Source organism: Mastomys coucha, unplaced genomic scaffold (genome assembly GCF_008632895.1).
Source record: "Mastomys coucha isolate ucsf_1 unplaced genomic scaffold, UCSF_Mcou_1 pScaffold1, whole genome shotgun sequence".
In the NCBI taxonomy this organism is placed as follows: Eukaryota; Metazoa; Chordata; class Mammalia; order Rodentia; family Muridae; genus Mastomys; species Mastomys coucha.
Window position 1 is genome coordinate 23,173,998 of NW_022196891.1, and position 26,587 is coordinate 23,200,584.

At 44.9% G+C, this 26,587-nt stretch overlaps 1 protein-coding gene across 7 annotated transcripts in view; it reads right to left on the minus strand.

Moving 5' to 3' along the window:
• Nckap5 (NCK associated protein 5) overlaps positions 1-26,587 on the minus strand; it is a 903,226-nt gene that overhangs the window by 759,435 nt on the left and 117,204 nt on the right. For 6 of the 7 annotated variants that reach the window (XM_031380937.1, XM_031380939.1, XM_031380935.1 and 3 more), the window contains exon 2: positions 21,152-21,280. In XM_031380937.1, the coding sequence (XP_031236797.1) occupies positions 21,152-21,220 (69 nt within the window). In that variant the 5' untranslated portion in view covers positions 21,221-21,280. Of the gene's footprint in view, positions 1-21,151; positions 21,281-26,047; positions 26,234-26,587 lie in introns of those variants that run through there. The other variant, XM_031380940.1, reaches the window with a different exon arrangement.

A 26,587-nucleotide genomic window follows, 5' to 3' on the forward strand; every position in this document is an offset into this window, starting at 1 on the left:
CCTCTCCCTCTCCCTCCTCTCCCTCTCCCTCCTCTCCCTCTCCCTCTCCCTCTCCATCTTCCTCTCTCTCTCTCTTTCTCATGCCCTCTCTTGGTCTCTTTGGCCCACACTTTCTTAGTCTCCCTCTCTCACTCTACCAAGTTCCTTTTTCTCTCCTAGCCATGTTCTACTACTTGGCCTCTCTAACTCTGGACTCTTCCAGAGGTTTCTGGCTGTTCCCTCCCTCATACCTACAATAAAAACCTTCCATTTAACTCTAACTTGGAGTGGTAATGTTGTCATCTTATACAATATCTCCATAAAAGTGCTCCCCAAAACATGGGTACACACAAAAATACATACACGCATGCATGTACACACATATATACATATATGCTTGCACGCACAAAGAGAGAAAGGTTTTTCCTGCTGTCTGGTATGTGCGTGCACAGAGAATAGTGTACAAGTTTGCTCAGAACTCCAAATAGTCACTAGTTCTTGAGGATGTTTCAAGTTTTTAAATATAACTGTGACTGTAAAGAAAGAAGATGAACAGAAAGTTCAAAAGAGAGCCTGTGATGCTCAGATACAAGCCTTTGTCGTTGGTAAATAATAGAATAATAACCAGAGGGATTTGCTCTCTGTATATCTGTACTCCTGGAGAGATAGAAAGGACCCCAGGTAACACAAGCAGGCATTCTGAGATGAGCAGACGGCCCCCAGAGCTGCGTTTGTTTAGCATCTACTCAGATCTTTAAGCTCCCTTCTGGCTTTAAAATTCTCCACTCCTCTGATCTTGTTGTTTTGCCTTTGAAATTTCATGCTAAATTTTGGTGATTAAGGTTTTTGTTGGAGAGGAGAAAATGATGTCCACAAAAAGCATATGCTTTTGTAAAAGATTAGCCTCTGAGAGCCATAGCTGCCAAGCTAAAGATTAAGGGCTAATTCTCAGATCATTCCAGTTTGGAAGGCAGGACAAACAGATCTATGGACAGCTAAGTGATAAGCCAGCTGGGGGAGGGGCTTCAAGCAATTTCCAACATTCTGAAGCTCGGGGCGTCCAGTTTTACAGACAACTGGGTAAAAGATACATCAGGGAGAGGAATGGTTGGGCATGGGGGTACACAGGAGGGGAAACAGGGAACAAAGGGAGGAAGGGAGGGGCAGGGAGAATGAGAGAAGGAAAGGAGGGAGGGATGGAGGAAGGAATGGAGGGATGATGGGGAGAAAAAAAAACTTAAAAGGAACATGTAAGAAATTCTGCTCAGTCCACAATACATCTGCAGCCACTTCCTCTCCCGGAGAGGGACAAGAACTCTATTGAGGCCTTATCTGGGAGTCCCTAGCCAATGGACAGCCCTCACCAGGATCTCTCACCTGGGAAGTGAGTTAACATCAAAAGAAGGATTCGTATCAGACAGACATCCTGCTCCCTACCCTCTTCCCCGACTCTTCCCAGGAAATCTGAGAGCCAGGCTTCAGGCTCTTGCTGTGAAGTCCCCCTCCCCTCCCCGTTCTCAGAAAGCTAAAGGAACAGACTTCCACTGTCTGATTCCTCTCTGCAGAGGTCCTGGTGCTGGAGCCAGAACTCTCCTTGGAGCCCCATGCTGTTGCATCTCTGTCTGACTATTATGGAGGTAGTAGCTTTTCCGATGAATTTCTGATTCCTAGTTATCTGTTTCAATGTTCATCTTGACACACATTTCCCACCCCACCCCCCACCGCCCAAAAATCCACCATCCAGGAAGGGGAGAAGCCTCAGAAAAGAATGGCAGGGAACAAAGGTAAGTGTGGGGAAGAAAAGAAGGATGGAGCAGGAGGAAGGGGAAGGTGAGAGCACGGGCAAGCACAACAAATCCATTCTGTTTAAGAGTTAAAGCAGAGTCACCTTGAGCTTGTGCCTTCCCTTCCCCTATGGCTACACTACAGATCCCCAGAACTGGGAGAGTCTGGACTCTGGCTCAATCCACTAACACCTGCTAGCAGCTCAGTACATGGTTGCCTCCTAGGCTCCGATTGTTCATTATCTCTGCTTCTACACCGAGAATTGTTTTATGGCACCAGGAATTAACACAGAGCTTTTAGAAAATCTAGCAATCAGACCGGGGTCAGGTTGCTAACCTCTGGTTATCAAGGAAGGACTGGCTGACAAAACTGAGATCTAACTCAGCTTTCTAACCCAGGAGCCTCGACTTGCGATAGAGAGGAGGTCTCTGTAGATCTCACCGCCAAGTTATCAGATGACATTGAGGTTATGAACTGGGGACACCAGAGGTTGATGGCTTGATCTTTCTGCTTTCGACTTCTGCACAAGTTCATATCAAAGGATTGTGAGTTATCTTTGGGGATGAAATACAGATGCAAGCTTGGTGAACTGAGTCACCATTTAAAAATAGGCTTTGATTCACTAAAATGATTGTGTGTGCATATGTGCGTGCATGTTCCCATAAAAGCCAGAAGAACACATCAGATAACCTGAAGACAGACTTAACAACATGCGTCATCTAACACAGGTGTAGGAACTAAAACAGGGTTGTCTGGAAAAACAGCAAGTACTCTTAACTGTTGAGCCATCTCTCCAGCCAAAATGAACAAACATTTACTTGGCATTGAATTTTCTAATAATGTAGGTATGAGATAAAGACAATATAAAAAGCTTATCTGGAGACTGTTACTACAGTTGCAATGGAAAGGTGCAAGTCTTTCTACCCAGCCATCTACAGGATTAAAACTGCACAAGAGGCAGGGAGATGACTGGTGGGTAAGAGCGTTGGCTCACACCATGAGGACCTGAATTAGAATCTCCAAGCAATCACAGAAAATGTCAAGCATAGCCAACTGTAGTGGGACTCCAGTGTTGAGAGGAGAGATTGTAGACAGGACAATGACTGAGTCTCGCTGATGCCAGCCTAGTCCCATATATCAGAGGAATAAAGTGACTGCCAATACATTGAATACATTGGCTGCCACTGACATGGCAGGACACTACATGTCTTCCTCTGGCCTCCATACCTTGTGGATGTACCACATACACATATAATTACACACAAAATAAACTGCAATAGTTACATTCGACCTCTTAAACACATTTTCAAAAGGTTAGGCAAGGAGATTAATATTGAGTGAATATGACTTTCTGTCACCTAAACAAAAGACAAACCATAATAGCCAGGACTATGAAGTGGAGCTACAGCTCAGCTGAGTGTGACTCAGTGCTTGCCTAGCATGCACAGAGCCCTGAACCCTGGGCTCTCTCCCCAGTACTGAATAAAGATGGCATGGTAGCTCACACCTCTAATCCCAGCACTAGGGATGTAGAAACAGGAAGATTAGTAGTTCAAAGTCATCTTCAGCTATGGGGCCAACATGGGTTCCAAATAAGAAAGACAGACATGAGACAGGAAGGAGGGATGGAGGAAAACAGGACAAGTCTGAATTTACTTATTCCTAAGGCATGTGGGGGAACTGTACACATATGGGATGTGGTACAAGTATTTGTTCAATTGAAGCTCATGATTTAAGTAAGTTAAGCAGACTCCTAAGCCAATGACTACAATAAATCTACCTGACTCAAAGAGTGACACTTAGGGAAACTTAATTGAGTCCGTCTTAGAAAGATCAGCAGCTGAGATACAGTCAATAATTTCATTTTAAAGTGTTATGTAGCAAATTCTCTTGAATTACACACATTTCATCCTGAAGAGAGGGCCTTCAGACTCGGAGAGTTCTAAACACAGGTTCATTAAGATCAGGAAATTAACAACACACAAGACTCAGGAAGTTCCTAAAACTTACCAGAAGTACCAGAATACCATTTCCCCAAGGCTGTGCGATGAGTTAGGTCAGCTGAAGAGGGGAGACTCTTCCATATGTGGAGCTGCCTGGAAACCCTGCAGAGAGCACTAGCATTGTAGCTTCCATGCGTCACTCATTACCTTTGTTGGAAGAGCTTTCTGTGACACAGATGCCTTAGAGTATTCTGTGCTCCTGTAACGAATCCTTCACCCATATTCCTATACGGAGCAACAATGAACTCAATGGCCCACCAAACTGGATGTCAGTGGTATTGTTACTTTGTGGCTGGTTCCCTAGGTGGACTGAATAGACATATGTCATGTCCCCATGAAATGTCACATAACAAGAAGATTAAACTTACAGAATATCAGAACTTAGGTGATCTGGACAATTTTTTTTTAACTTAGATTATAGAAAATTTAACTTTAGTAATCAAGATTTTTTTCATTTATAGAACATTAACTGAAAGCTTGTACATTTTTAGTCATGTAACCAAAACTGTTATGTTTACCTACATATTTAATGCTAATTAGGTGTGTGTGTGTGTGTGTTTCTCAATTTGATCAGCCCCTATGTTAATATCTAGGTAGTTAATATTAACAATGGCTAAGCTATTAACTTTTCTAAAGGATAAATTTGTAACTTCTCATGGTGGATTTCATTTATATGAGAAGCCTCAAAGTTCTATTCAATTTACATGAATCCTCTCTGATAATTAGTTTAAAAAAAAAATAGTGCCACATGGCATCTTATTATTTTCTACTTCTCCCAGGAACATGCATGTGTAGGGGTGGTATGGTTTTTGATAGCAGGTCTCATGTAGCCCAGGCTGGTCTCCAAACTTTCCCTGTAGCAGAGGATAGCCTTGAACTTCTGGTTCTCCACAGCCCTATTACCTGACATCCTGGACAGCAGGTTCCTACAGTGGGCTTGCTGGACTGCAGGTGTGCCCACACACCTGGTTTTGCAGTCTTGGCATGGAACCCAGGGCTTTGTGCATGCTATGCAGACACAACAGCTGTGCTACATTCCCAGACTCTTATCTAGTTTTTTTTTTTTTTTTGAGTGTTTATTCATCTCCCTCAATGGGAGTGAGAGAATTAAATGCCTGCCGCCTCGGTATCTAGCCTTGGGTTTCCCCAGAATCTCTGCTGTCTATGAAGGTTGGGCTTGGTATCTTTGCATATACCTCCATCTGGGTCAATGCCCACCTTTCCAAGAAGGATCAGAATCATCCAGCTTTCATACCTGGTGCACGGGTGTGGTCTACCACAAGCATGGTCTCCTGCTTCTTTCCACTGAATCAGGGCCCTTTTCTCACCAAGGAAGTACCAGCTGAAATCTGAGGGGCTTGGAGAACAGAGAGGGCACTGGGTCCATTTAATATAGATGTAGCCCTCTGTTCCTTGTGTGTGCTAGGTATGAATCTGTGTCAGGGTGTGTGTGTATATGAGTGAGTGTGTGTAGGATGTGTGTGTCTCTCTGTGTGTGTCTGTGTGTCTATGTATGTGTGTATGTCTATGCGTGTGGCTGTGTGTATGACTATGTATGTACATATAGAGTGCGTGTACGTGTGTCTGTGTGTGTGTGCAGAGTGTGTGCTGTTGATACACTTATTCCTTTATTTTTCTCCTCTGTCCCACTTACTCCTTCCTGTTTCTCTCTGTTGTTCTCTTTTGATCCAGAGTCACTGCTTACCCCTAGAGAGTTATCCTCTATTCCAAGAGTCGCTCAGCCACCCATTTCTTCTTGCTTGCTATCGTACATCCCTATTGCCTGATGGATATCCATACGAGGACAAAGTGAGGACAAACCCCCAAGCTCGGCATTCACAGCCCATACTCTGTCCCCTCTGACATCCACCGGATAGCTTCCTGCAGAAACTACCAAAACTCGGAAGGAAACATCATAGAAATTTCAAGAAAAAAAACCAGCACAGCTGTCTGTTTCAAAACTCAATCTTTTGCAGGGACAGAGGTGAAAACTCAATCAGTAAAGTGCTTAATGCACGAGTAGGAGGACCTGAGCTTGCATCCCCAGCACCCACATCAAAACGTTGAGCGTGTATGTATGTAAGCCCAAAGCTGGAAGGCAGAGACAGGAGGATCCCTAGTACTTATCAGCTTAGCTGAATTGATGAGCTCTGGGCTCATTGAGAGTCTGTCTCAAAAATGACATGAAAAGCAATTGAAGAACACAACTGATGTCTTGCTCTGGCCTCCACACATAGGCACACACACACGCATGGGCATGTCCATACAACCACATAAACATGTATGTATGCCACACCCGCACTACCACATGGAGCACCAATAAATAAAATAAAATGGCATTTGAGATGATGACTGCAGAACCTGGCCTTTGGCCTCTATATGCACGCACAGACATGTGTAAGCATGCCAACACACCTAGGACCACAACACACACAGGCATCAAAATAGCTTATTAAATGAATAAGCATTTAACAGATAAAATGTGCTATAAGTGAAAAGCTTTCTAGACCTCTGTACTCAGCAACCTTCTTTACAGACACACAGGGAAGCGATAAAACACAGCAGCGCTGGACTGAGCACAGGCCACTCCCATCTTGATCTGTCCACCAGTCCACTTGTAGTTGTCAATGCAGGAAGGCACCTCCACGGGAGGACTGAGGCCTGGAAGCCTGGCTTTGTCTCCTCTCTCTTAGTAAAACCTTCCTCTCTGCACAATGACAGGCTCTCCAGGCTCTTCAGGGTTCCTAGGGAAAGTGCTTAAACCCAAAATACCATTTGCGATCTGTTTTCCATCAGAGGAAAAAAAAAGAGGGTCTGATGCTGGGGGTTAGCTCCATGGGAAACTATGACTGCAAATTGGATCTTTGAGAATTAAGTCCAATTGAAAATGCATTAAGAGCTATTTAAAAAAAAAATCTTCCCTGAGCCTTTTGTTAGGTGGAGAATCCAGAGAGAGAGAGAGAGAGAAAGAGAGAGAGAAAGAGAGAGAGAGAGAGAGAAGAGCAACTGTTGCTGTGTCTTTTATAACTGGATTCACACAAATTGGACTTTCTCGAGAGGAGGTATTGGGGGAGGGCTTGATAGCAAAGGGGAAGCCCTGCACCTCTTCCTGAGGCATTCTCAGAGGAGCTCTCTGACTAATCCCCTGCTCATCCCCTTTACAGAGACTCCCCCCACAGAATCTCACCACAGTGCAAGGCACAGCTTCCCCAAGGGAGAACAGACTCTGCATCTATGGGCTGCTCCAAGCTGAAAAGCCTCTACCTGCTTTGAGAGAAGCCACTGTAAAATGACCATTGATGCTATGGTACCAGGCCCAGTGGTATCCCAGCAGTCGCTCACGCGTCACCATGGCAACAAAGGGAAGCCAAGAAAACTCTCTTCACTTGGAAAGTACACAATAGAGATGTGCGTATCACAGACACAAGCAACACACGCTGTGCAGGAAGACAGACCTTGCTGTTAGGAGTCACGTGATCTGGGACACGTTACTTAATCATCCAGCCTCAGCTTCTCCACTGGTGTAATGAGGATGCTATGCTATAACCTTGTCGTGATAACTGAGCGAAGGCAACCAATGTCCAAGCACAGTACCTCATCTCAGTATAATACTATTAGTAGTCGTTCTCCTAACAGGAAAAGCCACACACTTGCATTGTGTGTGTGTGTGTGTGTGTGTGTGTGTGTGTCCTTTTATTGTGTGTGTGCACATGTGCCATGCATAGATGTGGAGACCAGAGGCTGGGTATACAGTGTCATCCTTACTAGCTCTCCACCTTATGTTTAATTTTATTTATTATTAATACTGTATGTGTGTGAATGCTATAGGAGGGACACGTGCGCTATGGTATGCATTTACAGGTCAGGGCACAACTTTGTGAAGTTGAGTGAAGTTGATTCTCTCCACTTACCTCTCCGTGAGTTCCTGGGATGGATTTCAGGTGGACAAGACTTGCGGGGCAATCTCCTTAACCCACTTAGCCCCATCTTATTTTCTCAGTGTCTCTCAATGAACCTGGACTGTATGGACTTGGGAAAACTGGCTGGCCAGCAAGTCCCGAAGCCCTGCTGCCTCTCTCCCCAGTGCTGGGGCTGGGCTGTTTTAAGGGTGTTCGGAGGGACTAAACTCAGACCCTCATGTTAATGTGACAAGCCGTTTACCTAGTGAGCCATTTTGATAGACTACTTACAGAATAAAATCAGTCATTGTTAGAACACCAGTTAGTGTTGGAGAGATGGCTCAGTGGTTAAAAGTAGTCACAGCTCTTCTAAGGGGACTCAAGTTTGGTTCTGAGCACCCACTTTGGACGGCTCACAATTGTCTGGAACCCCAGCCCCTGGGGTTTTGACACCTGGCTTCCATGGGTACCAGCGCACACATAGTACAACATAGTAACACATACGCTAACACAGACAAAAAAAAGTCCACATAAATCACAAAAATAAAATAAATCTTGAAAAATAGTAACACCATCACCACCACTCCTCAAACCACATATTAAAAGGGGTGTGTGTGTGTGTGTGTGTGTGTGTGGCCACACACACGCGAGCCCACACATACATGTACATGTGTGCAACTTGCTACTTTCTTTCCCTTCCTGACAATAGTGTCCAATGTAGATCAGGGCTACTCTGTCCTAAGCCAAGCTCTGAGCCTGACGTCTTTCCTTCCCTTCAGTCAGAACACACCTGGTCTACAACAAAGATTTTTCTCAACCAAATGACACTGGAGTAAACTAACTTCATTTACAGCTCAGCTTAACACTTAAAACGAACTTTAATTCTAGGATTCTGGGTGGCTTAGCATTCACATCTAAAGTAGCAGCATGCCCCAATAGAGGATTAGATCCTAGTCGGATGCAGGCTTTCTGTATTAACCAGGACCCTGGCTCTTCGGCCTGGTTAGGTTACAGGGACTCCCGATCATGCATTTTATCTTTTGGCCTGCATACATAGGTGCCCAATAAATGTTACCTTTGGTGATAATAAAACAAAAGCCAAACTTTCAAAAGCTGAGCTATCCAAAAGGCCATTGTCTACATTTTTGGCAGCCACCAGAGAGCCCGTTTTCCCAAGTCAGCAGCGGCTGAGGGGGCTGGCCAGGGGCCAATTCCCAGGGTTGGCGAATTCCTGGAGCCTGGCAAAATGCCACCGAAACCCCGCTTCCTCTTTCTCTTTATGTAGTGGAAAACTTTTTCCACTTAGACCCCTCCACGTTGTCCTCCACTCCTCCCCCAATAAGGGAGAGGTCGTTAGATGGGAAACATTCTCCAGTTCCTTCCCCCACCCACCCCCCGAAATCCATCTATCTCCCACTGCTCCAAGTTGGCAGAGCTCAGAGCAACCGAAGACAGAAGGCAAACAAAGAGGGGCTTCACGGCCCAGTCTGATTCAGCAGGGGCCTGGGGAAGAAAAACCCAGCAGGACCCAGGGCACAGCGCGTCATTGTGCATGGGCCTGGGCACTTTTGGAAGGCTCTGGAATAAAATTACCTGTTATAAATAGTCACTGGCCAGAATTCAGCTGTGAAGGCAGAAGCCCAAATGTTCCAAAAAAAAAAAAAATACAATGTTCCATATTAAAAGGTCTGGCCTAGTCATTAATAGAGAACTCCTGAGCAACTGGAGTAAGAAGAAAGGAATTCTGGGCTTGGCAAGAGATAACCTGGAGCAAGGAACTGGAGGGGGCATTTCTGGCTGAGAGCCTTTCTGGTTATGCTGACTTGTTTCTTACAGACCATATATGTATGCTTTAAAAAACAAGAGGAGGACACTTGTCGTCTGAAATTCCCCTCTATATGCAGACAGAGTGAGCTGCCCTCTTGGGTTGACACTACAAAAGAGGGCCTGAGAGGGTGCAATGCTGCCTATGCCGGGAGTGACTATCTGTCTCTGGTTGGTCTACTTGCCTGTGGAGGGAGAGACGACACTGTCTGCTTATACATGTGAGTGCGCAGGCCCAGAGAAGGCAGGTGAGATGGCCAAGCTCATACAGGCAGTGGCATGTATATCTAGTGGAGGTGGGTTCTCCAGCCAAGCATATCTGTACAAGATGTTTATTAGCTTTCTTATGTATAATTGTGAGCGTGACTGTGTTCGTGTGTGTGTGTGTGTGTGTGTGTGTGTGTGTGTGTGTGTGTGTGTGTGTGAATGTGCACATAGCGTTTATAAGCATATGTGTGCAGATGCACGTGGAAGCCAGTGGACGGCTTAGGTCATCGCTCCTCAGGTACCATCAACCTTTGTGCAGACAGGGTTTCTAACCACTCTAGGACTCGCTGAGTGTGCTGGTGAGCCCTGGGGATCAGCCTGTCTCCACAGCTCCATTATCACAGAGATTACAAACATCTGCCATCATCACACCTGGCCTCTTACGAGGATAGTGGGGGATCTAAGCTCACTTGACAGCTGCTTTAACCATGCTTGCCATCTCTCTAGCCCAAGAATTTAGAATTCTAATGAAGTGACCAGTCTATTGGGCCACCCGTTTATATAGCCAGTGCCATACATGGGCACACAGCTCTGCACCAGGCATCTTCATCAGGCACCCTGTAGGATAAACAGCATATCACAGGAGCATAGGACCGGAGTTCTGACCAAGAGTCCAAGGTGCCAAGCTGAAAAACCACACGCAGGAGTCCACTTTGAACGCTGTATCAATGGACTGTTGAGTGTGGTGACGCCTGCCTTCCCTTGTAACCCTCTCAGGAAGGAGAGGTAGCCTTTAATGCCAGCACTTACGTATTGGTAAGCAAACCTCTGTTCTCAAGCATCCTGGAACACATAGTCAATTCTAGGAAAGTCGGTGGTGAATAATGAGACCATGTCTCAAAAAACTATGGGGATAGGGTCATATCTTGTCACATGCCTGACTGCCACCTGTTACCCCCCTCTGGTCACCTGATTGGAGGTGGCTCAGCAGGCAAAATGCTAAACTGGCAAGTTTCAGGGAAGAGTGAGAGACCCTGTATCCAAAGTGGAGAGCCACTGCCACGGAGAAAGATATTCAAGGCTGCTCCATTGTTCCCACAGCTAACTGGATATGAGCACACATTCATATTTTCCCTCTCCCTCTCCCTCCTTCTCTCCCTCTTCCTCCCCTTCCCCTCCCTTCCCCCCCCCCCTCTCTCACACACACACACTTAAACTTGTCTATGCTTGGTTTTCGTCTCAGCACAGGTTCCCTCTCTCAGCCCATCTGAGTGAACCTGCCTTTCACATGTCCCCTCCTTGCACTCGCCCCTGTCCCTCTGACTTCCAAATGGTCTCAGCAGTGGCAGCCACTCTAAGGAACTCTAGAGTGTGGACAGTCTGACCTGCTGCTGCTGCTGGAGACCCCACTGGCAATGGTCCCTCCCTGTTGTCCCCTCCCCCTCTGTTACCTGACCTCCCAACTGAAAGAAACAACAATACTGACCTTCAGACGGGGCATACTTCTTCAGATCCTTCTACCAGCATGAAAACTATCTCACTTCCTTCCCTCTCTTTCCCCATTCTCCTTCACTTATCATCCCTTTCCTCTTCACGTCCTCCCTCCCTCTCTTCTCCTTTCTTCTCCTCCATTTCTGCTTCCCTTTCCTCCTTGTTGACTTCACCAAACAGGCTCAAGAGTCCACTCTCTCTGGCCGGGAAGATCCTCGCATAGCCCTTCCCTGACTGCATTGCTGCCTCCCATGCTCACAGGGCCACTGGGATACCACACACGGAAAAAGAAGGAGAGCGGTAACTTCATCCCAGGGCACCATGTCGATGCCCGCAGGAATTCCGTCTCAGAACTGGCCTCCTCACACTGGGACACCGACAGGCCTTGGAGCTATTCTATCTCCAGAGATGCCAGGCCTCTGACAAAAGCCTCCCTCACCAAAAGCCAACAGCCCCGAAGCTTCTTGCAGTGCCAGCTCTGACAGATGGATCCCAGAATTCACCAGACCAGATGATTTTATTTCCCTCAACACAGCCATGTGCACAAAGCAGTCTGTGAATTAACTGTATTAGGAAATCCACCAGGCTGAAGACAGCCACTTAAAACCAAGGACCGAAGAGGTGCTGAAAGACAGAAGGCAAGAGAACCTCAGAGGCACCTTTGGAAATGGACAATTACGATCCATTAAGCCTCATTAAGGAATGCGAGTTTATGAGGAGGAAACATCTGGAATGACCTGGAATGTAAAGGAACCAGGAGAAACCTCTGTTGGGGCTTCTGTAGAAGCCACAGCCCAGACCAATGAGACCCTTGGTTAGCAGAGAACTGTAAAAGTGGTCCACAGAAACAAGTCTCCAATCTGTGCATCTGGCATTATGTGGAATGTTCAAATACAATGCTCCTAGACAGGCTCTCGAAATATTAATTGAAATGAGGTTGGAGATAAGGGCTATGGGCAACACTGGCAGAAAGGTCCTGGTTACTGACTAAGCTATGCCAAAGCAGTGCAACCTGTGACCCCGGCGGGTGTTTAACAAATATTATAGGGTAATACATGACAGTATAGGAAGGGAAGTTAGCATAAAACAGCTGAAGGAAGGGGGAGACCACGATTCAGGATTCCATAGAGCTTGCCTATGGTCTCAGACACTTCAGAAGTATAAACCAAGCACATCAGAGGCTGGCTTTTAAGGCTCTGTGGCTTTCCCAACAAACCTTTGCTACAGGGAAAACAGAAACACCAAACCTGAAATTTAGGCCACTGGCTCTAAAGTGAAATATAAAAGTCCTTCTCTTTGGGGTAAGAACTTTCTATCAATAAAAGCAGAAGGGTGGTGACATCTATCTAACTCCTGAGAAAGCAGGGAGGCCGTACAGGCCATTTGTCAATCTCAAGCATCACTCCTCAGGACACTGTTCACCTCACTTTTGAGACAGAGTCTCTCCCTGGCCTGGAACTCAGTGATAAGGATAGACTGGCTGTCCATGAGTCCCAGGAATCTGCCTGCCACTAGCCTGCGAGGTGAGGAATTCCACATCCATGCCACTGGGCCTGGTCCTTTTATACCCTGCAGAGTACACCGAGGCCCCTGTCCTTGTGTGGTGAGCACTTCACCAACTAGGCTTTCTTCTGAGCTGCATGCAGGCTGTTGTTGTTTTCCCTGCTGTGCGCATCCTTCTAGGACTGTGACCAGTGAATTACTAGACTGATAAAGGTTCGAAACCAGCAGGAACCCTGCTTCGCATTTCTTGGTCCTCCTGCCAAGGAGCTTCACCCACCAGGTGCTCAGTTCTCAATTCCTATGAAGACGAATGGAAAACTGAAGAAAAGGCACACGAGAACAGAGCCTCGCAGCTGCCAAACAGAAGAGCATCAGCAAACAACGCCAGGGGAGGGAAACCTTGACAATGAGAACGTAGGGGGGACATGCTGAAAACAGGCCTCAGAAGAACACTTTCAAAACAAACAGGTGGGAAGAACATGCTGGAAGCCGGCATGCAGGAAGGAATGTCCCAGAGCCTGATGGGTGTAAGGACCTATGCCCAGAGAGATTGATCAACATGCTACCTGTTGTTATGGACAAAGAACTGGACAGACCGCCATGAAAATGACGAGGCTGCCCTAGGAGGAGAATGCTGGAAACTCCGTTGCCATGGAAACTCAGAGGCTCTGATCATGCTAGTTACTGAAAGATAGGAAGATGACAAGCAGATCTTAGTGCCATAAGGAGACAGCGAGCACGCCAAGCAAGTATCTCCACCCATTGGTCCTTATTCCTGTCAAGGAAGCAGGAAAATTCCCCATCCCATCAATAGCAGAGCATCTGCAACATGCTTTCAAAACATGTCTAGTTGCTATTTTGATTTACTGATCTCAGATATCGCAAGGATGCACAAAAAGACATCAGACATTGACAAGCAGTGCTCACTACTCTAGCTAAATACAACTGATGACAGAGCTCAGCGAATACAGAGCATCTTCTCTGTGTCCCTAGAAGGAAAGTGGGCCATGGGCAGATGCTATGGGAAACACTAAGCAGTCAAACTGCCATACCATTCTTGGGTCAGATATGCCCTTGAGAATTTTATGATACCGTATGGATTCCTCCTGCCTAAAAATGCACAAATACAGATTAGTATAAAATGTTCCAGTCATTTCAAAGACTTCTGAATCACTGGAAGCCAGCTGAACCTACTTGGTGAGCTCCAAGCCAATAAGTGACTTTGTCTCAAAAAATCAAAAGAAATGACACCTAAGAGATGACTCTTTGACTGTCCACTGGCCTCTACACATACACACATACACACACACACACACACACACACAGAGAGAGACAGAGACAGAGACAGAGACACACACACACACAGAGAACACACAGTAGAGTCATCCTTGCATGAGAATAAGAAGTAGTACATCACCTTCCTTCTCCAACCATCACCAAAGTAGTATCTCTCCATACCCGGGGTCCCCTGCTAATGTTTCTGGAGCTCTTGGAAAGACAGCTACTCATGAACAAGCTCACACCCACATTTATCACGCTAAGCAAGGCCCATGTGTCAGTTCACAAACATGGATAAGACATGGCCTGTGTCCTCTAAGACACAGAAGTTATACTTTAGCTCCATTAGGGGCGATCAGCTCCCAGAGAGCAGGTCATGTCTGGAGGCTGACTTGGTAGCTTTAACTGGAAGAGATGGTACAGTACTCAATGAGTAAAAGCTTGGTGTTCTACTAAACACCCCACAATGCACAGGGCACACATACCACAAAGAATTTCTGGGCCTACAATGTCAAGACCATCAAGGTTTGAGAACTGGTCCCTGTGGCTATCAGTTAAATCAGGTGAATAAGATCCCATCAAGAAGGGCACTTTCTTGAGCTCGACAAGTTGATAAACTGCTAGAGTATCTTCCTAGCATAACAAACCCTAGACTCCATCCATCTGTACATTGTACTTAAACCAGTCACACATCTGAAACCACTTAGGAGATGGGAGCCGGAGGTTCAGAAATTCAAGGTTATCCTGGGCTGCATAACAAGTGTTCTAGTTTCATTCTGCTGCTGTGATAGAACACGCTCACCAAAGGCAATTTTGGGGAAGGGAAAGTTTATGTCAACTTACAGTCTACAGCCTATCACTGAAAGAAGTCATGGTAGGAACTCACACATGAAAGAATGCTTCTTACTAGGTAGCTTACTTGGGCTTACGCTAAGCTATCTTTCTTACAAAGCCAAGGGAATGGTGCAACCCACAGTGGGCTGGGTCCTCTTATATCAGTTAATAATCAAGAAAATCTCCAACAAACATGCCCACAAGTCAACATGAGATGGTCACCCTTCAAATGAGACTCCCTTCTCTCTGACTCTAGGTTATTTCAAGTCAATGGGTAAAGCTAACTAGACAGCACATTTGAGGCTAGCCTGGCCTGCATAAGACCATTTGTCTTTTCGGAGCCAACCATTGGTCTGAGCAGGGGGTTCCCTAATAGAAGAGTTTGAGAAAGGACTGAAGGAGTTTGAAGGGTTTTGCAACTCCATAAGAACAACAACAATATCAACCAACCAACCCCCGCCCCCAGAGCTCCCAGGGACTAAGCCATCAACCAAAGAGTACACATGGCTCCAGCTGCATATGTAGCAGAGAATGGCCTTGTTATGCATGAATTGGAAGAGAGATCCTTGGTCCTATGAAGGCCCAATAGATGCCCGAGTATAGAGGAATAGAGGGTAGGGAGGTAAGAGTGGATGGGTAGGTGGAGGAACACCCTCATAGAAGCAGGGGAAGGGAGGATGTGATAGGGTGTTTCCGGGAGGGAGGAACATGGAGAAAGGGGATAACATTTGAAATGTAAAATAAAGAAAATAACCAATAGAAAATAAATAAGAGGGCATTTTCATGGAATCCTTTGAAGGTGTGGTTGTTATGTCAGTTGGCTGAGAGGAGGGAGGAGAAGTCTCTCTCAGAGAATGCCTAAACCAGATGAAGGAAGACCCTCCTGGGTGCCAGGCACCAATTGCTAGCAGTGAGCTAAACAATAGCAATTCTTCTGGAGAGTGAGACGATTCTTCGGGGCCTCAGCTACCTCCATCCATCAGCAGTCCAACTAAAAGTCTGCTTAGCACTCAGACAGGATGGTCAGGCTATCAAAGGGCTGTATCCTGCCAGGAAGGACATCTACCTACAAGCTGGATGTGTCCCATCAGTCCCCAGCTACTTCTCTCTATTCAATAATCCCTCACGTAAATGCATGCATACTCTTCTAAAACAGGAGATGGTTTAAAGAAAATAATAATAGTAATAAATAATAATAATAATAATAATAATAATAATAATAATAATAATAACTCAGAAGACAGGCCTAGCTCCACCTTTCAGTACTCATGTTCCCTAGTCCTTATGAACCCCTCCTTCCCAACATCACTCCTGGTCAATTGTGTTCTTGAGGGAGCCTGCCTCCCTCATCACTGGGCACAGGTATGGTAAGGTGTAGTAGTAGCCATGGAAGTTTCTAGTTCTGTCAGAACAGGCATGGAAGCAGTGGAGGTAGACTCCCTGTGGCTGTCACAGAAGTTTCTACTTCAGAGCTTCAAGACACGCAAAGCCAGACCCAAAGATGAAGTTTCAGCCCCGACACTCCCAAGTCCTATGGCCTTCGGGGGGAGCTAAGTCATGCACAAAGCTGCAGAATTCTCATTTGCAAAGCAGGGAGAGTTACAATTCTTACTTTAAAGGGTTGTTGTATTAGCCAACTATTTCTATATAAAGATCTGAGTAGATCATCTGGCATGTATGAAAGGTCAATAAATCTCAGCTAGTAGGACTAAAGGAAAGAAACCATTGTGGTCTAACCTCAGTGTGTGATTTGCCAACCACACACCCAGGGCTGCCAGCTAAAGGAGCTTTGGTGTTGGGCACCAGCAGCCCCCAGTGCTGACATGCCTGTGTCTGTTGCTTGGAACTCCTAGCCTCCACTCACTGGCCTCAGAACTGGTGTTATAGTACACAACAGGTGCTCTGTCCTTCTTGGGTTCTGCTCTAGACCCTTCAAGACTTCTAGCACCGAGTGATGCTGAGTGCACTCTCTCAGTCCTCTGTATTCTGACTTCCATCCCCAGCACCCAGGCAAGCTGCACCGATGGAGGGCAGTGAGCTCAGTACGACATTTTCAAGGCCTGATGTACTTAACGTGGAACAAGACAGCCTGCCTCAAAAGAAGCAGCAAGTGAAGACCAGTCAATACCAGAGGTTATCCTCTGACCTGTACATGTGCTCTTGTAAGTACACACACACACACACAAACACAAACACTTTAAAACCCCTCTATGCCTACCTAGTCCTCAAAATAGTCACTAAGAGACATAAATAGTCTTTCTTCTTTGTTTTTCTTTATCTATAGTGTTTCTTCATTGAAACTATTTAAGAGCCATCGCAAGAGAGCCATAGTTTCTAACTTAACACTTCACAGTTTGATTAAGTGAAATAAAAGGTACTAAAGTTAACAGTACCTTATTCTTAGGGTTCTTGAGGAAGGATTTCTTCCTGCCAAATCTGAATGAGAAAATCACCTCTGGGTCTCCTGACTTTCAGAAATTCTGGTCATGATGGTTATTGCACTGGAGTTTCAAGACGTAAAGATGCCATGTTTCTTTTCCATCAGTTTCCGCATAGGGCATCTCTTCCTGGGCTAATGTTTAATGAAAGATAAGGAACTGGAAATAAGAGGTGGAGACCTGTGCTCTCTGCCTGGTGTTATCCTTCTGGTTCACATTAAGAAAAGCAAGTACTGCTGGGCAGTGGTGGCGCGCCTTTAATCCTAGCACTTGGGAGGCAGAGGCAGGTGGATTTCTGAGTTCGAGGCCAGCCTGGTCTACAGAGTGAGTTCCAGGACAGCCAGGGCTACACAGAGAAACCCTGTCTCAAAAAAACCCAAACCAACCAACCAACCAAACAAACACCCCAAGAAAATCAAGTACCTTTGCCGGGACTGTGACTCAAAAGTTTTACAAGGCTAGAGAGACGGCAGCTCGGTTGGTAATGTCTTTGACTTGCAAGCAAGAGTTCTATTGCCAGAATCCACACAGGGAGAAACAAAAACAAAAACAAAATGAACAAAACAATCCACCAGGCTTGCCAGAGCAAGCTTGTGATTCCTGTGCTGGGGGTGAGAGAAACTGCCAGGTCCTTTGGACTTGCTGGCCAGCCAGTGTAACCTACTTAGTAGATTCCAGGCCAGCAAGAGGCCTTCTATCAAAAAAAACAGAAGGGAACCAGCAAGACAGCACATGTGGTAAACGGCCGGGTGGGCAAGCAGGAGGAGCAGAGTTGAATCACCAGAACTCTTGTATCTGGGAGTACATGCTTGTAATCCCAGAGGTGGAGATGCAAAGACAGGTGGATGTCTATGGCTTGCTGGCCCACCAGTCTAGTCTGTTTGGAAACTTCCACGTCAATAAGAGACCCTGTCTCAAAAAACAGGGTGGGTGCCAACATGGTGGCGCAGGGGGTGAAGGTACCTGCCACCAAGCCTGATGACATTGAGTGTGATCCTCAATACTCATATGAGATAAACAAAGGACTGATTCCAGAAAATTCTCCCTTGCCTCCCCATACATGCCATGGCATGTAAACATGTGCACACACACATAAAATAAATAACTACATACACCCTACTTACCAACAGCCTCTGTAAAATTCTACTCCTCACATTCTGAATTGATCCAAGGTGTTTTACTAAGGACTGAAACTATGAAGTCTTGAAAGATGATAGCTTAGCACGTTTGCCTTTATTGGATACTTGCATATTAGTTGAGACTGGAGGCAGAAATAGGCAGCTCTGGAGACCAACCAACCAGGATGCTATTTCTGGATTACAAGAACTTTTTTGAACTGTTCCCATCATGCCATATGGCTGCTGCTGTCTCTGCCTAAGCCCAAGTCAGACCCGAATCTTGGCATGTCAACATTCATGAAGATTTTCTTCTGCAAAAGAGGCTGAGAAATTACCCCTTCATTACCGGTTTTCCCAGAAGTTGGAAAGGGAATTGAAACATGAGAAAGCACATCTCATTCACACACTCTCTGCGCAGATAGCACATGATGTAGGGCATTCAGAATAGCTGTCACTTAAAATGTCACCCAGGTACTTAGCCTCCAAAAGCACGCTGGTCAGTGCTGAGTCCACAGCCGGTTTCTGAGTCACAAGAAGAAGATGACATGAAAACACATTATCTCTTCTCAGGACTCACAACCCCACTCATGAAAAGTTTTAAGGAGATGGTTTTCAACACAGGAGTCTCTACCCCTCTGGCAAACTTCTATCTCCAAAAAAATTTACATTATGATTTATGACAGTAGCAAAATGACAGTTATGGAATAGCAATGAAAATAATTTTATGGTTAGGGTTCACTACAACATGAAGAACTGTATTAGACGGCCACAGCAGTAGGAAGGTTAAGAACAGCTGCTTTAATGGTGTACTGGCTGTTTTTGTGTGTCAATTTGACACAGGCTGGAGTTATCACAGAGAAGAGAGCTTCAGTTGGGGAAGTGCCTCCATGAGATCCACCTGTGGGGCATTTTCTCAATTAGTGATCAAGTGGGTAGGGCCCCTTGTAGGTGATGCCATCCCTGGGCTGGAAGTCTTGGGTTCTATAACAGAGCAGGCTGAGCAAACCAAGAGAAGCAAGCCAGTAAGGAGCAACTCTCCATGGCCTCTGCATCAGCTCCTGCTTCCTGATCTGCTCGAGTTCCAGTCCTGATTTCCTCTGGTGATCAACAGCAATGTGGAAGTAAGCTCAATAAACCCTTTCCTCCCCAACTTGCTTCTTGGTCACGATGTTTGTGCAGGAATAGAAACTCTGACTAAGACAAAAGGGAAATGGCTATGATCGCAGAAAAAAATAACAAAACTGTAGATTAGAAAAACAAAAACAAAACAAACAAACAAAAAAACTGGACTCAAAGCAGAGATCGGGAGGCACAACTAATGAAGCAACTCAGTAATTGTGTGGGGTGGGAGAATGGGCCACTAGTGTGCATGTGTGTAAGTGTGTGTAAGTGTGGATTGGCAGGCCATCTCAGTGTTAGTCCTCAAGCTCCACTGCCCACCTTGATTAGAGTCACTCCCAAGCCTGACCTGACTAAATCAGCGAGGCCAGCTGTCCAAAGAGCCTCAGAGGTCACCCATCTCCACTTCCCGGCACTGCCACCACACCTGGCTTTCTCACATGGGTGCCTGGAATAGAACTCAGGGACTCATGACCTTAACCCTCAACCAATGTTGAGTCAGTCATGCTCTACGAACCAGCCTCCAGCCCAGTTGCTAAGAGTACAGCACACCCCTGTAACTCACACAAAAGAAAGGGGACCAAAAGAGGGACCAGAGGCACAGGCCCATTTCTGTTTAGGCTAATGTTTCACTAATGACCAAATCGTGCTTCATCTAATGTCTTGCTGTGTTCACACGTATCACGGAACAGAAAAGGTGATTTACGTATGTTAGTCCAGAGGCCGTGGAAAAGAAGCCAGGTTTCCAAGCACTGCAATTGAAGCTGTCTCTCTGGGTTAACTGGATGCTCAGACTCAAAGATCACCCCAAGCAGGCTGTTGAGAATGGTGTCCAGTGGGGCCAGCAATATGCTTCGGTTGGTAAAAACAAACAAACAAACAAAAACAAACAAAAACCTGAATTGACCCCTGGTGCTCACAAAATAATCTAGATAGAGTAGTGTTCATTTGAAATTCCCAGACTTCTATGGCCAGGTGCGATTTGAAGGCAGGCGGGTCGGTGGGAAGTTCTAAGGCCAGCTACCCTCGAGTGCACAGCACAGCAGCAGAAACCAGAGAGATTTCGCCTCTTTGATTAGGTAGAAGATGAACGTGGCCTTCTGAAAGCAGTTCTCTGATCTGCTCACGCATTTATACATTCACACACACACATCCACATGGTATGCACACATGCTACATAACATTTAAAAAAAAAGAACTGAAGTAAAAACTCCCAGAAAGAAATGTTACGTAGAAGAGAACAAATATACAGCCAAGAAGCACTCTTGGCTCTTCGACACTTGAAGTGGGACTGACGTTTTGTTCAGGTTAGCTCCATAGTGAACTGGATGGTGGAGCAACTACACATGAGCCTGGCCTCCTACACAAATGGACGCAAGGCACAGGACCATTTCTGTATAGGCTAATGTTTATTTCAGCCAGAATTAAGGTAATTATACGTAATGTTGACAGATTAAGACATTTATCTATTAAGACACTATACAAACATTCCAATAATTTTCTGGCTTTTGAGTTTGTAAAAAAATAAATGAGCCTAAACCCCAAGGGATGTTGCTTAATGGGGGTATACGGAATCAGGGTTTTAGGAGCCGAGCATTCAGGAAGGAACAGTCAGAAAATAATGGATCTGAAGCCAAAGCACATAGAGTGGTCAGTGAATATTTAGCACTTACCACAAGACTACTGTCCAGAGAGAGTCTTTTACCAAAGTCCCTTCTATCCAGCTGTCTCTTCCCCTCCATGGGTGAGTGATGTATTTTCCTTTGCAATTTATAAGAATCCCCCGTCTGTCTCCACGGCCACTGCAAAAAGTGAACACAGGCTTTGTTATTAAGCACGCAGTGTTTAGACTTTTCAGTTTGCAACTCTCCTACCAAGAAACTAGGGCCAAAAAGTACCCAAAACCCAAAAAGTGAGTCTAAAACCAGACTTCTCGGCACACAAGACTTCTCTTAGTGGCACACGGAGCCATCTTTTTGGAGATGCTTGTATTTTTTTTTTTTTTATAGGTTCTGCTTCCAGAGTCAGGGAATGGACTAGCATGTTAAATCAGCAGACTGTAGCCAAAAGCAGATGGTCTGTGTCATGCCACATGTGTTCCATACCTGTCTTCTTTCCATCTGCCAGATGCGTTCTATTTTTATACACTCAGGCGATGTCTGTAAATCCCATGAGCTCAAACTCACAAAACCATACTCCATAACCAGGAATTACTGAGCCTAATGCCCAGCAAGGAAAACACAAAACTTGCACATTATTGCCAATATTTAATTGTCAGAATGTCATGTAAGGAGCTGGAGAGACGGCTCAGTGGTCCAGAGCACCTAATTGCTTTTGTAGAGGATAGGAGAATCGATTCCTAACACCCATACAGGGTGGCTTACAACCACATGTAACTTCAACTCCATGGGATCTGATACTCTCTTCTGGCCTCCGTGGGCAACCGTACTCACATGCAAAGACTCTCATTCAGACATAAAGACATATAATTTTAAAATTAAAATAAATCTTTTAAAATTTCATTTAATTTTTTTGAGCATTATAAGCGCCATTCTTTTATTTTTAGGAAGACAGTGTTGGTGACTGAGGGTGATGTCGTCACAGTAGATGACTATTTTTAGAAGACTAGCTGCTTTTTAACACTCTTAGGAACTGCACTGATTTTGCTTATTCTACAATTAGTAAGAATTTTGCTTAATAAAAGACCAATCCCATGTATTAAGTTCCAATTTTCACCAACTTAAAAAAAAAAAAACTGGGAGTGTCCCTTGGTTGGTGGTAACTTCACCATGCTACCATGTCCCTATACTCATCGTATACAGGTGGCACAAGGTTGACTCTGTGGGCTATTATTTTTTTAAGGAAATGAAGTTGAGAGATTTTGAAAGAATAAGGGATGGATTCTAGGAGAGTTAAGGCTAGGAATGAGAAGTGAATATAATCAACATATATTCTATGGACATGTGAAATTCTCAATGAATTAATAAAAAAAGGAATGGATTTAAGTCTAGGCTTCCTTAGTCTTTGGCCCCATGACCGTGAACATATCATGTAGCCTCTCTGAAAGTCTCTCTCTCATTTTTTTCTCAACTGCTGAAGTTCAACTACATCAATCAAACAAGGTGTGTGCGAATTGTTGAATAGTAGATTATAACTTCATATGAATTATAAATATCTATAGGTAACCTTAACTATCCCTGAATAAAATTCAGTACACCTTTGGTGATTCAAAAATTTTTGCTGAAAATACAGAAATTGCCTGTTATCCTCCAAAACAAGACAGCCCAGTAGGGCCAATACAGAAGGACTTACCTAACAAAATGCTATGCAAGTCAGCCTTTTGTTTGTTTATTCTTTGACAGTTTTACACACATATATAATTCATTGTGGTTATTTTCTCCCCTCTTCCCCAGTCTCAATTTCTCCCTCTCCCACTGAACCTTTTCTCCTTCCCAACAAGTCCCCTATCTGCCGTGTGTACATGCGCGTGTGCATGTGTGTGCAAACGTGTGTGACCATGTGTGTGCAAATGTGTGTAGACATGTGTACATGCATGTGTGCATACGTGTGTAAACATGTTTGTGTGCAAATGTGTGTAAACATGTGTGTGCATGCATGTGTGTGTGTATAAACATGTGTGTGGGCATGTGTGTGTGTGTGTGTATGTGTGTGTGCGTGCGTGTAACTTACTGAATTGCTTTCATGATTCAGTGTACCTATCTACCAGAGCATAGGCAACTTAACAGTGCCTATGCCACTGAGGAAAACATCACCTCCCCTATGCTAGCAAAAAATAATTTCTGACAGCTCCTCAGGAAGCGGTGGGTCACATGGGTCCCTCCCCATCCATGGTGAAACACTGAATGGCCCAATTTCATACAGGCACAGGCATAAAATTGCAAAGACTATGTGCTACCACTCTCAATTGCTGGAAATCTCGCCTGGATCAAACATACTTGACCTTATAGCCTCTGTGACCTCTTGCTTCTGATTTCCTCCATCACAAAAGTTGTTATGAAGATGGGCTCTACGCACAGTCTACCCAAAGCTCATCCACTCTGGATTCTTCCTACATTTTATCATTCTACTCTCCCATTTGTGAACAGCAACCTTAGGACATCACTAGCATACTGAAAGACTTGCATCCATCTCCCTCAAATTAAGGAGGAAAAACATCCACATGATGGTTGACTCTAAAGGTCAACTTGAAATGACCTAGAATCACCTAGAGGGTTTCAATATGAGGCGTCTGCCTTGGGTTGGCCTGTGACCCATGAGTATGCTGTGGTGGGTTATCTTCATTATGTTAGTTGATATGGAATTATCGAGACTGGTGAGCATGGCATCATTCTCTGGGCAGATGGCCCTGAACTGTGTAAAAGCAGAGAAATAAAACTGTGCCCAAGCAAGCACATACTCTCACCTCTTAACCAAGAGTGACATAGCCAGCTATCTCAAACCCCACCATGGTGACTTCCCTGTGCCCTGGAAGGGTGAACTAAAATTAACCCTATCAGTCGGGCAGCGGAGGCACACGCCTTTAATCCCAGCAGCACTTGGGAGGCAGAGGCAGGTAGATTTCTGAGTTCAAGGCCAGCCTGATCTACAGAGTGAGTTCCAGGACAGCCAGGGCTATATAGAGAAACTCTGTCTCGGAAAAAAAATAAAATAAAATAAAATAAAATAAAATAAACCCTATCTACCTTAGCTATTTTTTTTTCTCCCCTGCAACAACACTGAAAGTAAAACAGACTATATCCTGCCAACAGAGCTTTACAGTCCCCCCAAACCCCTAGGTGAATTCTGATGAGCCTGCTTTTACTTTAAGTCTCACTCCATCCTGCTTGCCCCTCCCCCTGTACTGGGACTGGGACTGTGTTACTTCTAACAGAAGATCTTCACAACAGATCCATATGGTAAGGACTCCCTTTCTCTCCTGATTTTCATAGAAAATTAATCACCTTAAATACCGCAGACAGTCCTTTATACATACTAACTTTATACATACTAAGTTCTAGCTGTATGGGTATTTGGCAAGGCATATAACCAGTCAAAAGCAGAAGCTAGACAATGTTTCACATACGATGATAGCCAGTTCTACCACAATATGAGAAAGTACCTTTCAACTGATATGGCTTGGGAACCTGCCTCCCATACTTTTACCTTGCCATGAGGCAGGCCTCTTCTTGCCTTATTGACTACAACCACTGCAATCACTAAGACTAGCTTGTATATGAACAGCGAGGACCCAGACAGACTGCTGGGGATGCCAACTTCCACTTTATCAAACCCATGCTTTCCTATCTTTGAATCCCCAAACCACAACAGGCTATCATTTCACAAGGAGCATGATTATTCTAGTGTTTACTCTATAGAGTTCCTGGTGTGGAGATGTTGAAGACATAGGCACGGATAAGGACTAGGTCAAGGTTGGCACATGTCTCTTCTGGTGAAGTGCTGGCATGCAAGGAACACCTGAGTTGGATCCCCAAAACTAATATAAACACATAAAAGCAATACTGTGCTATAATGCTAAAGAGGCCCTGGGTCTCCCTGGCCATCCAGTATTTCTGAATCTCTGAGAGACTGTCTCAAAAAATAAGGTGGGAAATGATACAGAAAAAGACACTGTGCATTACAACTCTGGCTTCTGTACACAAAGGTGCGCGCGCGTGCACATACACACACACACACAGCCCAAGACTAGAAAGACTAAGTCCCTGCCTTCATGAAACTTCTCTTCTGTAGAATATACAGATGATGAGCAGGAAGACAAAGAAATACTCTGAAACTGTGGAAGGTGACGGAAATAACTCCATCTCAAATCATATATGCCAACTCTGAACCTTTTTATATACAATAGCCAGAGTAAGAGGCAGGTATGCAAAACAATGTACAACGTCATTCCCAGAAGGTGACCATGAGAAGGGGCCCAAAAAGGGATGGTGTTCTTGGAGAAAGATTCATTTCTTGAGAATGAAAATAGTTAGACAGGGAATGCCTACAAAAAAATGCTGAGGCATAGCCACCAAGCACGAGTCTACATACAAAGGATGGGTCTCGATCTCTCCTTCTTACGAGCTAATAACTCAACAAATTCTTTAATATATTTAGTTCTCAATGGGCTGATCTCTAAAACACATTTCATAAGGAAGTGTCTGTTAATGAGACCATTCACTTAAAGGAGTATTTTCCCAGTGATTGGTACATAGTAACTAGTAGTCATAATTAAGTATTAGAATAGTGACCGTCCCTCTAGTATTCATGATAATTTAGAAAGGACTCTAGGTGATGGATTTTCTGTTTCTATAGCATAAGGAGTGTGTCCCCAGGGAAAATGAGAATCCTTATAAAATTCCTCAAATAGCCTAGCCTGCCGACCTGCTTGGTTGGCTTAATTCTTTCACATATATTAAGTTGCCAATCATGTAATATAATGGTAGAAATTACATCCAAATTACTTATCAGCAATATTAGACAAGCACTGAACAATGTTAACATTTCAGGACAATAAGGATCAACCACAACAAGGAGCATTATGGCACCAGAAGGAAGTCCTGGCCACTTACCTACTTCAGTGGAAGCACCATCCATCCCCACGTCATCAATGTGAACATTTATTAATGGGGAGTGGAAGGGTACCTCAGTCAGTAAAGTTCCCACCACGTGAGCATGAAGATCCTGGTCTGGATTCACAGTTAGGAGTTGCCAACACACCTGTGTTCCCAGAGCTGAGGAGGCAAAGGCAGGGGCATCTCTTGAGGTCACTGGCCAGCTAGCCTACTGACTGACAAGCTACAAGTTCAGTGAGGGATCCTGGCTCACAACGTAAGTTAAGAAGGATAGTGGGAGATACCAGACACTGATCTTGGGCCTCCACAAACACAGATATGTATGGGTAGATACCTACACACATGTGCACCTAAACCAATACAAACATATATCAAACACACACACACACACACACACACACACACACACACACATTAGCTAAACCTGAGAAAATGATCATGGTAAAGTGCAGAGTAAAGCCATGACAACAGGTCAAAGACAGACCACATAGCTAGCTAGATAGATGGATAGATAGATAGATAGATGGATGGATAGAT